Below are 15,954 nucleotides of genomic sequence, written 5' to 3' on the forward strand. Positions count from 1 at the left end.
ACAAGGAATACAGAACTGTTTCCAGGAATATAAAACATCACTTTCTTAGGAGAAATGAGTGAAATAGGACACAGCCCCTGATACCCACACTCCTTCCCCAGCCACCTGCCTTCTGCTTAGGCCAGTACCTACTCAGGCTGTGAGGAGATGCCTGCAAGTTAGATCTTGCCCCGGTCTAGGCTGACCTAGCAGTGTGCATGGTGGAGCATGGGAACGTTGGGCGTGAATTCATTATGAATGTGGGTAGGGCAACTCCTTGACCCGCAGGAAACTTTCTGCTTCAACTCAATTACCAGTATCCAATTGCAAATGGTAAGACTAGTTTTCTTTCCAAGATTCAACCCATTTTTCAATCAGATGCTTCTACTATGTGCTCTTGCTGCTTCACAGCTCTCTTGGTTTGGTACTTCACTGCTAGAAAGAGATGGATTTTCTTTCTCCACATGCCTTTCAAGGATCCATTCAGTGAACTTGGAAGACGCTTTCCTGCAGGCCGACCTAGTTCCACAGTTTTGAGCCATGCAGAAGGGTCATCTCCCAGGTCAAAGGAAGAGATCTGGAAAACAAAACAAACCTAACACCACCAAAAGCTGCGCACACCCTTGGGCAGATGTGCCAGGCAAGTTTGGTTTTGACCTACATCAGCTTTGGTTTTTCCAAGTAAGTTTTAAAATCCTGATAAATGATTAAAAAAAAATCACTGCTCCTCCTTTACCATATTAACCTGGTGAAGCTCGGAGTCACTGTAAATGGGGGAAGAAAATATATTTGTACAGTAATATAAGTAAAAAATCAAGGGATGAAGTACATGTATACATACCAAGCAATGGCCTTCAGAGGGATAAAAAGTAGAAATCTGATAGAGAATGAAACTCTGCTATCGCTAAGCAGCGAGAAAAGTTGTACAATAAGAAAGCGGGAAGAAATGGAGACTCTGGGAAGTCTTAAATAACAAACCCAATAAAATCAGAAGAAAATGGTTTAGAAGAGCCTTTAAAATGAGTTTTATTGTCAGAATTTTACAAGTAGCCTTCAGTGGCATCATACAAGAACTCTGTTGCAAAACTCTAATAAATAGTCTGCCCCAAGTCCCAAAATATTTTTTGAAATAAAATAAAAACCAAACTTAAAAATAAAGAGAATAAAAGCAAGACTTCAGGATGCTCAGAGATGTTAGCAATATTTCCCATTTACAAATAATATCAGGCATTATATAAATCTCCTTCATACAAGTCATTAAAAAACCCAAGACATTCTAAACCTTTACAAAAGCACTCCAGAAATAGTTGCAAAGAGATCTATTTCCATGACAAAACATTAGAGGAGGACTCCATGGGGATTAGCATCACAAATGAAGTTTGAGGTTGAAGTGTAGCATGTACTTGTGTGGAGCAAGATTAAAGAGCATGAAAAAAGGATCTGAAAAGAGCGTGGAAGTTTCTGTGACAAGACTGTGCCTGGTGATTTTAATCTGTCTATTTGAGAATGTGGTAAAGGGGAGGGAGTGGATGCTCTTGAAATTAACCCCCAAATATACTGCGCTTTATGCAAGGCATTATTTATTAAGGTAGTGACTATCCTCAGAAGGGACTAGAAAAGGTTTCTCAGCACACTGCACAGTTCAATGCCCGTGGCAACTGCGGTGCTTGAAAGTCATATTCTGACACCTAAAAGGTATTTTCTGGAGAGGTAACATGTTGTGGCAAGTTAGCAGTTCCTTCAAAGAACAAGAAATTAACTTTCCTGGCATGAGGCAGTTTGGGAAATCTCATGCTAGACAGTTTCACTGGGGATTGGGGATTTCAGAGATCCAATCCTATCCCAGTCCTTTGAAAAATACACTGCTCTAATTCACCTTTACATATTCCTCTGTCTACCATAGTAAAAGATTTATAAGAGCTCTCATGTAATAAAACAGAAGTTGAATAAACATTTCTCAAATCTGTTGCGATTTGAGAAGTCCAGAGAAACAGAATGGGAGGGCAGGTGCATGGAGATGGTTTATGTGAAATTTCATGGAAACAGGTCAGGGGAAAGAAATCTTAATCTCTTTACAACTTCAGCCTAAGTCTTCTGCACATATGCAAGTAACAGATTCCCCTGGAAGGGAAGGGGACTACACTTAAGCGGTACGGCAACTGTACTCGGTATCTCTCAGCCTGCCTGATACAGTACGAACTGCAGCATGCCTAGTTTTGCTGTTCGTGAAGTTACTTGCAGCCATTGTTTCCACGGGAAACAAAGGCTACCAGAAATGCTAATGCAATAGATGTGTGTAATATGCCTCACCCATGGCTCGCGTCTCTAGTCTCTCTCCAAATGTTATGATGCTGGTTGTACTGTACCATACACTATGGACACGCGTTCTCTGTAACGTATGGGAAGGTAGCACTAGCAATCAAGCGCAAATTGCTAAGGAGACACCTAAAACATTGCATTACATCCCCTTGTCTGTGGCATACTTCAGAAAACAACGTAAGAAGAGCAGTAAAATAAACATTTCTTTCTAATTTTCTAGATGTCATAATATTTGCCAAAGCTGCAAGGAAAAGCAGATTACCTGAAACAGAGAGAAAGGAGTTAATGGAAACAGAGGCAGGTGGAACAGCAAGCCTGATCCTGCCTCCAAATAATTTTGTACATAACAGATAAAGAGACAATGTGCAAAAAATAGACATTCACATTTTAGCAGTTAAACTTTTATTTTACCTTTTTAAAATTATTTACTTTGTTTTTTCTACAAAAGGCAGACATTGATTGTTGATCTGCAATTGTTCTGAGTGCGCGCAGAGATGCAAAAAAGGGTTATTGGAGGATGAAGGACAGGGAAGTGCTCTGACTATACTTTCACATGTCATGATTAAGGTGGCGTTAAAGCTTAAGTCCCAGTAATAATATTCATAACAGATAGTTTCCTTCCCCGTACACTGTTCTCAGTTCATATCAATTGTGTTGAAAACCCATTCGGTGAATTTCTTCAGTTTCTCAGTTGCATTCTGGGATTCCTCCTGTAACCTCAAGTTGTCTTCCCGCAAATGTTGCACTTCAGCCTGAAGACTGGCCTTGTCCTCTTTTTCCTTAGACATGAGGAACAATACAGATCTTAGCGGAAATGTCAGGTCACGCTTCCTACCTATACAGAGGCGCAAGAACCTCTTAAGGAGAGTGTGAGTCTCATTCTTTATAAAGATTTTATGTGCAGTAACACATGGTTTCATATCTAAGGCACATTTGTGACATTTCATTCCTCACTTTTTACTTGAACAAGCAGGATTATTCTCTATGAAATTCTAATACAGAAGCTGGCTCCCCAAGTGGTGAAATAAAATAGGGCATGCCCCCTTCTGTATGTACAACATGTAGGTACAACTGCTGATAGTTAACTAAATAAGGGATAGGAAATAGTCCTGCAAATAATTCCCCAGCTGTAAGACTTTTCGTCTGACCACAGCAGATCCTTCTTGGTCCAAGCAGGCAGTAACACAATACAGGAAGTTTCCACAGTAGAAATTATATGTTTAGATAATACTCTGACTTTTCAACATCAGCAGGATATATTTACATGGACTACCTTCCAACCTTTTGCAGTGTCACCTGAATTAGGAGTGGAGGTACTCTGAATCACCCTAATTTAAGCAGAGGAATCAGATGCCTACACATTTAGACACTCCACCCTAGCCTTGCATAATTAGAAGTATGGCCTGAGAAAAGTAGTAAAGAAATGTCTTTTTCTCATACAAGGATGAGACTGTCACAGGCTCAGGCATGGCAAAGCAGGATTACACAGTTATTAGCATCACCTATCAGCACTAAATGTATGTTTTCTGTAGATGAAATGTTTACCTTCCTTAGATCCTCTTGCAGCATCTTCAGCAAACCTTCCAGTTGGTCCACTTTAGAGGCGAGAGTTGGAGGAGATTCTTTACTGTTGAAAACAGGAAACAAGAATAGATACTGGTATGATTTACTATCTTCACACAGGGTAGCTAAAGCCTTGTCTATACCAAGTGGCTTTATGTAAATATGCACTCAGGTACACGAAGAATTCACAGAATGAACGAAAAGAACCTAACAAAGAGAACACATGAGCACATTAACCAACAGAACTTTAACTCTTGATTAATTGGGGCCATCCCATCATTTGACTTCTCCCTACTTCTACTCATTATACATGCCTTGAATTACCATTGCTTTGGACACGTTCATGAACATCTCAGACAAGAAAGAACCTGCAAAAAGGTTCAACTGTACTTAGGATTCTTCTGTTTTCACTTCCCACCGCCATCTTCATGAGAACTTGTGAAGACTTCTGTGAAGCCTGGAGATGGCTTCCAAATAAAGATGTTCCTACTCTTTTCCTCCATTTGTAGTTGAGGAAGCCTGCATAGCTGCTGTATTTACTTACCCTGTGTAAGGCTTTATCTGTGCAGTAAGCTGGTCCTCAGCCTGATCACTACTGGAGGCAGCGCTCACAGGTCTGTGATTTTCATCAGCAGCAGCAAAGAATGAAGCCCGCTGAACTGAGAAGGCAAACAGACAGAGAAAAACAATGGCAGCAGTAATAATTGCCTGTTCGTGCACAGCGCAGCAGCTACACTGCAGGATCTCAAAGCAATCTAAGAAGTCTGTCTCAAGCAAGATAAGGTGATGATAAGACATACCAATATCCACTTGACAGAAGCAAACTGGCATTGCAAGTGCTTGCACCAGGTTCTCCACCGTACTGGATTCAATAAGCAAGTACCAGCTCTGGCACAGCACTGCACGCTCACACAGACCACGCATCGCCCTCAGGCTGAGAAACTCTCCAGGAGGAAGATGCTAGAGAGTGCAAAGCAGAGATGTGCCAACGGCGCTTGCAGAGTCCATCCAAGGCCAGTTCCAAGAGAGGCAAGAAGCCAAGCTGGAACAAGAAGAGCTGTGCAGAACTTCCTGTGTGACACTACCCAATAACTCAGGAACTATATTTAGCTTCCTTCACTCCATAAAGGATCCCTTTATCTTGAAGAAAGAAAAGCTCACTGTGCACAATTTATATGTGGAAAGTAAAATGACCAATGTAATTTTTCAGAACCCGAAATTTTTTTCTTATGCCTTAGAAAACATTTTCAGATAGAAACATGAAACCTCTTTTCTGCCTTGTGTCTATACTTTCTTGTCCTGTAACTGCTCAGATGTTTTAACACATCTCTAAATCACTGTCACATGTGGTGTGACTGTAAACTACCAACTGCCCCTACCTCTGGAGTTTCCTAGCACAAACAGTAACATAAACACTTTTTAGTTTAAGAAATTAACATCTCTCTCCCTCAGCAGCTGCTGGTCTCTCAGTGGAAACAGAACAGTATTGTCTTTTTCTGCTTGGCAAATTTTTACTCAACTAGGCTAAAATTAATGCGCCTTGGTATTTGATGGAATTTTTCCTGCTCCTCTCTTTTTTCCTTTGAATGAAAATACTGAAGGTTAGTGTAGCTCGGGGATCCAGGCAACTTATGTTTCAGCTGGTTCCAGATATCATTATTTGTAACTTTGGGGGCTTGTGCTGAAGACACCAATCAATGATGTAGAAGAGAGATGTCCAGGATCATAAATCAGAATTTAGGCTGCTTGGTACTTGTCAATCCCTACTGGCACCTGGCAGGGACTAGAGACTCGGATTATACTGACATCAGACAGCCGTTCTCTCTCCAAGTCAAATCTGAATATATCTCTACAGTGGTGAGATGAAGGTGCCAGCCAACACATTACCTGAACTATCAGTTTGTTACCTTCACTGACTTTGTTCATACCTCTGAAGAGACACACAAGTGAGTTTGAGGCCCACAAGAGTGAGGGATTCAGAATAATGAGGTCAGTCAAATCTAACCAAAGAAAGGGGATCTTTTATACAGAAATTGTCAACCATAGTGAAATGCATTAAAACCTGGGTTTCATCCCTATGCGGTGGTGAAAAAAAATCACTACAAATTCACAGAATTACAGAATCATCTAGGCTGGAAAAGACCTTGAAGATCATCCAGTCCAACCGTTAACCTAACACTGACAGTTCTCAACTACACCATATCCCTCAGCGCTATGTCAAGCCGACTCCTAAACACCTCCAGGGATGGGGACTCCACCACCTCCCTGGGCAGCCCATTCCAACACCTAACAACCCGTTCTGTAAAGAAATGCTTCCTAATATCCAGTCTAAACCTTCCCTGGTGCAACTTGAGGGCATTACCTCCTGTCCTGTCACTTGTCACTTGGTTAAAGAGACTCATCCCCAGCTCTCTGCAACCTCCTTGCAGGTAGTTGTAGAGGGCGATGAGGTCTCCCCTCAGCCTCCTCTTCTCCAGACTAAACAACGCCAGTGCCTTCAGCCACTCCTCATAAGACTTGTGCTCCAGATCCTGCACCAGCTTCGTTGCCCTCCTCTCCTTTTGAGAAGTAAGGCTTACTTTGAATACTCTTTCCCAAGACTGCACAGCAGAAAAGAGACATGCTGATCCTACAGCTCCTATGGCAATAGAGCATACATGTCTGTCTTGAACACCAGCTTAGACATGCGCTGTCTTAATGATGTATATGGCTACTACCAGAGAACAGCCAAGAAAAGCAAGTTACTTCACAGCCTTCTCCAACCATGCAGAATAACATCTAAAAGATTCAGGATCAGCGAAAACACTTTGATGAAGGTGGGACAGCATCTATGCAGAGATTAGGAAAAGGCACTTCTGTTTGAAGCACGTAGAAGACTTTTCCATCAGATTATAGTAACTGTAAGGTAAACTCCCTTTGGGCTGAAGTACATTTAATTTTAAATTCAAATACACCTAGGCAGCTTACAGTTCTCTTCAGTTTACTAAGTGTCAAGGAGATGGAAAGTGCCATAGGATGAAACAACACTTATGTGCAAGTCTATGTATTCAGAGTATGCAAAGGGAACAACGGCAATGGAAAAATATATACCAACAAGGCATATTTCCCAAATTACCTTGGCAGCGTGCTTCAGCTGCACTACAGAAACTTCCTGCTAGTGCAGTAAGAAAGCAATCATTAGTGTGCTCATATGCTTTTCCCCTGCTATTTGACTTTACTTCTGCACTTTCGTGCCAGACGTCTTTTCCACCCTAGCTGTAATGTCTGCAACTGCTCTACATGATATGAAAAGTAGCCAGTTTCACAGAGAATTGGCCAAACCATAGCACAGAGGGATTCCAGTAGGAAGAAATGGTATCTGAGTATTACATACTAAGTTTTCGGCTGTTAAGACTTGAGTTGCTATTTTAAATGAGCTTAAACTTTGGACTACGTAGAAACAGTAACAACAACAAAAGCAAGAGTCAACATTAAAAAAACCCCAAACCCAGTCCTTAATGAAGCATGCAGAAAGACCAGCTATCTAAGTATTACATTCTCTTACCTTCAAAGGCTTTGGCAGCGTCTACCAAGTTTGACCAATCCAGATCAGAGGCAGAATCAGGCAACGGCATAAGACCAGGGTCTGGCATGGGCTGCCGTCTTTGCTCCTGAATATCTGTGAGGGAGCTGTCTGACGCAGAAAACTCTCCTAGAGTAACACAGAACAAATTGTAAACTCCGTAAAAAAAACCCCCCAAACTCCTGTCTTAATACTATTGCATCCCTATTTTTCATTTTTCTGGGATAGCACTTTTGGAACCAGAACTCAGTAGAATGTTTGATCAACTGTAGTTGACCAGATACAGCATGTTCCAAGCCAGTTTTCTGAGATGGTGCTTCTCACCAGGACACTCAGGTCATTTCTAACCTGCCTGAATCTTTGCAGCTTAGCACTTCAAAAGCCAGTCTCTGCCTCCCCCCAGCACTGGGGGCAGTACTCTTCTACTCAACAATTCCTGCCTCTGCACAAACTGCAGATACTTTGGAGGGCTCTGCAGCTTGCTGGGCTTCTACATTCTCTGGTGTCTATTTGCTCCTGTAAAAATACAAAAATGTGGGGTTTTTTTCCTCCTCTCTTTACCATCTCATAAACCAGTGCGAGCAGACTTAGGCCTACCATGATGAATCAGAACAAGAAAACCCTTGAAATGACTTCCGAAGCATCATGCATCTCTCAGCAGTTTAGTGAAACCTCTTGAAATTTACTGAAAAGTAACTGCACCCACCTGTAAATTGGTACATGGCCCACTATGGAAAAAACGCTGGGAAGCTTGACAGAAGGATAGAAAGTCCCTGTAATTTTTGTGCAAACTGGTCCCTAGCAAAGTGAAACACTTGAATTATTGCTACTAATCAGGGAAAGACCAAATTCTGAACCAACAATTACCTATTTCAATTTACTGGCCGGACAATCAAAAAAATGTGCAATGCCTGGTCAGTCAGCACATGTGTAAGCTCAGAAGCAGCAACAGCTTGCTTCCTCGTGCACTCTGTCAGGGCGTAAAGAAAGCTTTGAAAAATTTGTAGGTGGTATTAAAACACCAGGGACGTAGGGGTGAAGAGATGGACTGGGCACCCGGGAGGAAGCTACGGAGAGGAAGTGGTATAGTGAAGAATTCATTTGGACCAGAGAGAGCAGAAAGACAGTGTGGTGGGCAGGATACAAGCCCACTGGAAGACAAATGCCACAGGTTGTGTTGCTTATTTTTGCCCCCCCCTTTTTTTTGATAGTCTAGTAACTATATAACTTCCATAACTAAAATAACTTTCTAATAACTTCAGCTAAATAATACTGCTGTCTGGGAAACAATGACCAGAAAAACTACACTACTCCTCTGCTCAAAAATCTTGAATTATTTTTTATCTCTGTACGTGTTTACTGTTTATAAATGTAAGTTCAGCTCAATATTAACATTGAGGATTCTTGTATCATCTCCCCAAGAGAGGGCAGTTATTTGGGAAGTACTTAACATAAAAATATTTACAATTAGTGAAAAGATACACAGAATTAGAAGAAAAACTAACCATTTGAAAAATTGCCTGTCTTAAGAGTGTGAGCTTGATTGTTAATTAAGACAGATGAGTAAGTAAGAATATCTTTAGCTCACTGTTTTGCCTCTTCAAATGAAGGTGCTCTGGAATGGCTGTTCTTTGTTATTAAGATCTTTGAATTAAAAGAATTTTGAATAGCTGGAAGCCAACAAATACTTGTGGCATTAAATATCCATCTCTACTTTATCCTTCTCTCAGCAAGGGCAAGTGTGCGTGGGGGAGACAATTCGTGTGCCACTCAAATAGCTGGTCCTTTTATCATGCAGGCCCTACATTTTATAGAAAATGGAAGATCTTGTTTTGTTGACAAATGTAGAAAGCTTATGTGCTAGGAGGAGTAATTGGTTTGGTGCAGAAGAGAATGTGACAGTGAAAGAAGGTTTTGTGGTTTTCTTTTCGGAAAATACAGGCATCTAAACGAAAAGAGGCCAAGTGCTGCTTTCCACTTCTACTCAGATGGCATCATTAGTCTTCTGACCCCAAGCCCTCAGAAGCCAAATCCACCAGCCAGTTACAAGTGTAACCAAGTCTGCAAAGTTATTTTAGTGCATATAAAAAGCAGAAGTGAAGAGAGCTCAGTTTCCTAACTCTTACGCAAGAAACATGTTATACAGAAACAACAGCTCATGAAAATGTCAGGTTCAACACTGAAAACTGATGCCTGGTGATCACAGACAGATGAAAAGAATTTAAAATAGATTTCTTCAGCAGCCCTCACTGTCAAATGTATCCTGTGTATTTAAATACAGACTGTGCTTGGGGCTCACTATAGTGAGTTGAATCTATTGATAGCTTTGCGTTTTCCTCTTGAAACATACGAAAACATGAATAAATCAGAGCAGATATGTACTTCAGAAAACACTGCAGAATCCTACACTGTGAGATCTAGCTCTATTTCTGGAAAACACATTTAGTACACATTTAGTTATGAGGTACAGCGGGAACCTGTGAAAATTCCTTTTCTCACCAACTGAGACATTCACATGCAGCAACACATAACCGATAAGATAATCCTACTGAGACTTTCAGTAAACTAATGGGGGAAAGCTGAGTGCCTTCCTGACAGCAGTTTACCAAGTAACTTTTTCTTGTTAGCTGTTGATACGTGACTAAAATAAGTAACTCAATCCTGTAAAATGAATAGGGTAAGGGAGTGAATTTAAAAACAGTTGGTGCAATAAAAGCTGTATCTGGTGTAGCTATACATCCAAATGCCCACTAGTATTTAACCACTTTCATATCATTGTTTTCTTAATAGTATTTGGTTCCCGTAATCCCACACTGAAGGAACTGACACCTGAAGTTGTCACTGGTGAATAACCAGGCATCCATTATTTGCCCACTGGTCCAACTGGTGCAGATGACTCCCGGAAAAAATGGTGAAAACTTACAGCCAATGAGGCAAATTTTTGGGCTCCCTCCACAAGGTACCTGCATGACCAGTCATGCAGTCTTATACCCACTTAAGTGAGGCAAAAAAAATTTCAGGCAAGCGACTTGACCCTCCTCATTTTAGCAAAATCAACATGGAAGTACTAATCGCTGTAAAACATTTTCCCTTAACACGATTCACAAATTATTCCTTTGAAAGTAGAAAAATAGGAAATACTCTTACCATGTAGTGATTTCATTCCCAAAGTATACGATGGTCTCCGTAATGGCAGCGACTTTGGGAGAGAAGGGTACGTGCTGGTGAACAGTACATCATTTGGCATGGCTTGGTCCAAGAGCGAGGCCCGTGAGGTGAAGAAGTGGTCCCTTTGACCACTGTAAATACTCTCATCTGACAAAGTCCTTTGCAAGGCACGCCTTGTGGTAGGAGTGCTGGGAAAGGGAGACTGACAGGACAGAGTGTGTGACTATACATTCATAAAAACAAATAAAAAGAAATGAGAAAAAAAAAAATCAATACAGAAACTTTTGACGTCCATGTAGAAATAGCTTTTTAAAACTTTTTTTTAAAATAAGAAAGCAAGTGTTAACATTGCATTTTTTCAGAGTGGATAGAAAAAAAGAACTAAAGGAATCTGCTTTGAAGGAGATTATAACTAGGTAACACATATAGGTCTTTTTTAAGCCTATTTCACATTCTACCTTGTAAACACCCTTCAAACTTCTCCTGAAGTGGAAATCTCAGGCAGGCCTTGCAGATTCTACAGCTAACCTGTAGCGCAGATCATGTTTACAGAAACAGACTGAATGCTGCATAAACCAGAGTTCTCCCTCCTGCCCGGGGGAGGCTGCCTTCCTGCAGGCAGAGCACCAGCAAATGCCAACTAATTAAAAGTCTCGTATTACTGAGTGACTAGGAACGCCCACCACTGCTTTGATTCTTCAGAAGGATTTGAATCAAAATTAAGTAAATAGTCCCATGAGTAAGAGAACTTGTGTCTTACCCCCACCATCATCCCAGCTTCCTCCATGCTCCACGCAGGAGAAAGCAAGGCTGTGGTTAGCCTGCAGGTACGCACTCTGGCCAGTGCCAGTGAGCTGCTATCAAAGGACGCATAACCATTCCCATCAGCAGAGAGGCTGATTTTCATGAAACCTGTAGCAACATGACTATCTCTAAGACACAACGTTTCTTTACCGTTTGGTTGAAATTTGGTCCAAAGGCTTTCATGGAGAAATGGCAAACAGAAAGGGAGACCTCATCAACCTCATTCACTTTGTAAGCAAGTTTAAACAAAAACTGAGATAGGATGATTTCCAGAAAGAGGGATTAAATATTATAAAGGGTTGTTCATTTGCACATAAAAATAGTTCTCTCTTCTCAGAAAGAGGAAAAAAAATTACTTAGACAATACTCTATTCCTGTGATAAAATCCCACACTACAAGGTGGGAGAAGAGCGTGAAGGAGGGACTATTGGTACTGTACAGCGGAAAGCAATCTACCAGGGTTTTTTTTTTTTTTTTTTTTTGCCAAAACCTTCTAATTCTGATATTAAATGATTGCTGCACATTTTTGTTTTATGATTCAGAAACAAGTAAGATTACTTACAAAAGCCTGCTATCACCAAAAGACAAGGAAGGAAAGAGAAGCCATGTCCCATGCCAAACTTCTACTACGTCAAACTCTCCCTTCTGCATTGCCTCCCTCAGGACATGCCCATCACAGTATGAACCTTGCATATACAGTTAACATTACAGAAATTACAACTTCTGGTACACAATTGTCACTATGTTACATTGAGGATCAAGCTGCTTTTTTGTTCTTAAATTTAAAAGCTCAATCAGCAGGTTCATGTTATGATCCAATGAAGTCTCCCCGTACTTGTCCTGAAGTGGCAAAGGAAAAGAAGGGGCTGCTAAGTCAAGCAGTGTTTACTTGAGGGTGGTATAGTTCACTTAGTGTTAAAGAATGAGGAGTTGGAACCACTGGTTAATATCAGACATTGAGATCTGAAGTTGCACAGATATGAACATCTGATGGAGTTGTAACAGAGGCAATACAAGCAGGAATTGTCTTCCAGTAACAGAGCAGAAGGAAAAGAAAGAGAAGCCTGATTTGTCTGAGAAGATACGATGCATAAGTAGTAGGTAAGGAGATAAGGAAGGCTGGGAAGATAATAAAAAGAAGCATGAGACAAAATCACAGCCTAGAACAAATTCTACTAGCAAACAAAGCCTTTGGCAGCCAACAGTCATGAAGGAGGAGGATTTCTGATCTTTGTGCAGTGAACTAATGAAGGCCATTATTATCATTCTTCTTTTTTTCTGTAAACTGTCAAGAAAATGTTATGCTGTAAGAGCAACTTTGTTGTAAGATGAAATATAAATCATGCAGCGGGCAGAAACGATGGTTATTTTTAGACCAGAAAAGATTTAATTTATTGGTGCGATAGACTGTTATTAACTTGCTGAAATTTATCAAAAGTGTAACCTGAGTTAACATACTTGTTATAGTCACCAGGAAGTAAAGATTAGGGTAAGAACTGATTCACTAACCCTGAAGCAGAAAAAAAACCCCAAAATTGGGAACATACACAGTTTTCATGGTCTTCAGGCCACCTCTTTAAATAGAATGGAATTTCTTGGAACGAGAACAATCCCCTTTCTCAAAACCACCCACAGGAGGTGCTCACATTGCCCATATCCCACTCCCCTCAGAACCGCCACAAGCCTAAGAAGATACTGTGCCATTGGCAAGGTTTTTTTTTTCCTCCGGCCTCAAAGGTAACATCTGAAATAATCTGTACGGAACCTAGCACTTACAAGTTTTAATAAGGCACTTCGGGTTTTTAGAAGCAAAGAAAGAAGTTGCAGCTCTCTCTTCTGCATGGTTGCTGTGGAAACCATGTGGGCCCTAGGTGATGAGCCTGAGCTGTTAAGCAGACTGTACGTGGTGATGGTATAAATCAAGACTTTCTCTTCAAAATGATGGACTTTTAAAATTAACATATGCACTTTTGTGTTATTATACACATTCTGAAACACATCAGGAAATGTTTCTAACGATTTATTCTATATAAATATTTGCTTAAGTTTAGGGAGCATTCTTGGTCCTTGTGCATAACAGGATTAGAGGCATAAAAGCGTGCTTTTTGCAAGGAGTTTCAATACTGTAAACAAGTCACTGTCTAGTGATGCAATCAGAGAAAAACAATTCAAATGCATAAGACAACCCCGCAGGATTTTGCATAAGCCAGCAGTCCTAAATGTTCTTTGCAATTGGCATACTGGTCTCTCTAAATTTGCACACAAAACTATAATAATATTGCAGTGACTGTAATGAAACTGTTCCCCAAATGTACTTCTCGAGTAGCTAAATCTGTGACAGGTGGATGACTTTCTGTCCATGATGAGAATTCAGGGAATGCCTTGCATTTCATTTCCCTGTTATGGGTTGAGACTAGAAAAGATCCTGAGGCACTCTTGAGTCCAATGCAAATTCCAACCAAGTGAGCTCTGTATGAATGAACGCTTCAGCTTTGACTGCTTCGAAAGCACTCAGCATTTTCTACGCAGAAGTCTTAGAGCTTCATGGCTTTCATCCTTTTCCAAGTTGTGAAGCATTTGCTGTATTAGTTGATACACCTAGGCAGTAACGAACTCAATCTTCAAATTCTGACAAAGTGTAACTTTACACATTTCTTTTTGTAACAACAGAACCATGCCTTGAAGAGGACCTGTGCATTGCTCTTCAGGTATTCTCAGATTTCACTTAACTGTGACAAGAGATACCCAGGTGACTGACTCTTTAACATACCTTAAAATTCTTCTGGGATTCAGGTGTTGGGCTATCAAGATCTATCAATTTCTTCAGCTCTTCTTCAACGGTGGACTTGGATGCTCGTTTCGGTGATGCTCGTAGATCTCTTGCTGAAGCACGCAGCCGAGGGTGGGCCATTTCATTGCCATCACTCTGGTGACGTCTTAAATGAAATGGAACAGACACATTCAGGTCTCAAAGCCCTGGGGCAGGAGGCATGAATGAAACAAGAATTATAACACCCTCAAGATTAATAAAGAAAAAACCTAGGTAGGGGGCATAGAGGAGGGAAGGAGTTTTGCTAATACAGCAGAGCCTCATCTTAATGAATACCTGTTGAGGCAATAAACTTGTTTAAAAACATCAACTAGCAACACACTTAAAGGTTATCGTAATACATTTTCCCAATAAGGGACTGAATCTGTTAAAATAACATGTATTCTGTACAGAACTAAAAAATATATATGTCTTCAATGAGCCCAAAAGCAGCAAATCACTACGTTTCTTTAGTCTTTTAACTAGCTTTTTTAAATGCAGTTACCACAAAGTTTCACCATCTCCTTTTGACAGCCAGTTATTGGTATCGTCCAAGTATACTGTGCTTGACCCAATTAAAGTCAAGAACGGTTGAACTGAAATGGGCTTTGTGAACCATTTGCTTTCCAAGTCGTACTAGACTTAAAAGGAACAGTATTTTCACTGGTAAGTTGTTTCTCAATTTCTCTTCCAAAAGAGACAGTTGCATATCGTAATGCAGAGAGATCTCTGCTTGCTTTAAGCCAGTTAGATGGGATACTGGCACCGATCTTAACCAGGCAACATGGAGTGCCACAGAGTTAATGTACAGCATGCACAGTACTACTACATGGATGAGAGGCTTAAGGAAAACTCAGGTTCTACATTAACAGGATTTTTAATATTTGTTCAAATAGCATTTTGAGCCACACTTAAGAAGTCCCAAAGAAAGATAAGCTTTACTAGGACTAAAATCCATACAGCTCTCTAGAAATGATAAAAAAAAAGCTTTTATAAGTTCACAGGGAATGAGATTAGCTAATTATCAAATAATTAAGGCTAACTAGATTAGAGATTAAATTCTTCAGAAGACACAACATTCTATTAAACAGTCTTCAGATCTTCTTCCATAGAGAGAGAAGTGTCACAGATCTCAATGCTTCTTTACAATTAAAGCAAATAACTGAACAAGAGAACCAAAAAAACAGTCTTACTTTCTTGAATCCATAAACCCCACTGAGTTTATGGTCCCTTCTGGCTTTTTCCAGCCAATGAGATACTTGCTAGTAGCACCCTGGCGAGGGTAGAAAGTCCTAGGACCAGATGAGGAGGAAGAGGAGGAGGAGAAAGAAGGTGCGAGCTGGGGAGAAGTAGCAGAATGAAGCTCTTCTTTTGGTGAGCTTCTGGCACTGGTGAAAACAACCGGGCTGGCAGAGTGTCGTGAGCTCATGGTACTAGGAGAAAAACATAATAAAGACAAAATTTGCCTCAAATGTGTATATGCACCTTGTTTAACTATTTTTAAAGCAGAACTCTGGGCACAAGATGTTACTCTTATCAATAGTGGGTAGAGTAGCAAAACCAGTTTGCTTTTCTTAAGGGCCTCCCTCCAACATTTCATTAAAAACATCTCGCGCAGTCATGAAAAATCTTGTGAGCAACCTCTAAGGATGCAATATACCAGCTTCCCCCTCACTCCCCTTCACAAATGGGAAAATCTAGGGGCATGGTCATTAGGCAGCTTAAAAGTAGTACAAGAGACTGTAGTTGA

At 40.6% G+C, this 15,954-nt stretch overlaps 1 protein-coding gene across 7 annotated transcripts in view; it reads right to left on the reverse strand.

Moving 5' to 3' along the window:
• Positions 1–980: 980 nt before the first annotated feature.
• SIPA1L1 (signal induced proliferation associated 1 like 1) overlaps positions 981–15,954 on the reverse strand; it is a 222,312-nt gene continuing 207,338 nt past the window's right edge. For 5 of the 7 annotated variants that reach the window (XM_074824294.1, XM_074824293.1, XM_074824296.1 and 2 more), the window contains 7 exons: positions 15,398–15,637; positions 14,166–14,331; positions 10,571–10,814; positions 7,406–7,552; positions 4,406–4,520; positions 3,844–3,925; positions 981–3,077 (listed from right to left, as the gene is read on the reverse strand). In XM_074824294.1, the coding sequence (XP_074680395.1) occupies positions 2,934–3,077; positions 3,844–3,925; positions 4,406–4,520; positions 7,406–7,552; positions 10,571–10,814; positions 14,166–14,331; positions 15,398–15,637 (1,138 nt within the window). In that variant the 3' untranslated portion in view covers positions 981–2,933. Of the gene's footprint in view, positions 3,078–3,843; positions 3,926–4,405; positions 4,521–7,405; positions 7,553–10,570; positions 10,815–14,165; positions 14,372–15,397; positions 15,638–15,954 lie in introns of those variants that run through there. The other 2 variants (XM_074824297.1, XM_074824298.1) reach the window with 2 other exon arrangements.

Source organism: Strix aluco, chromosome 4 (assembly GCF_031877795.1).
Source record: "Strix aluco isolate bStrAlu1 chromosome 4, bStrAlu1.hap1, whole genome shotgun sequence".
Taxonomy (NCBI): Eukaryota; Metazoa; Chordata; class Aves; order Strigiformes; family Strigidae; genus Strix; species Strix aluco.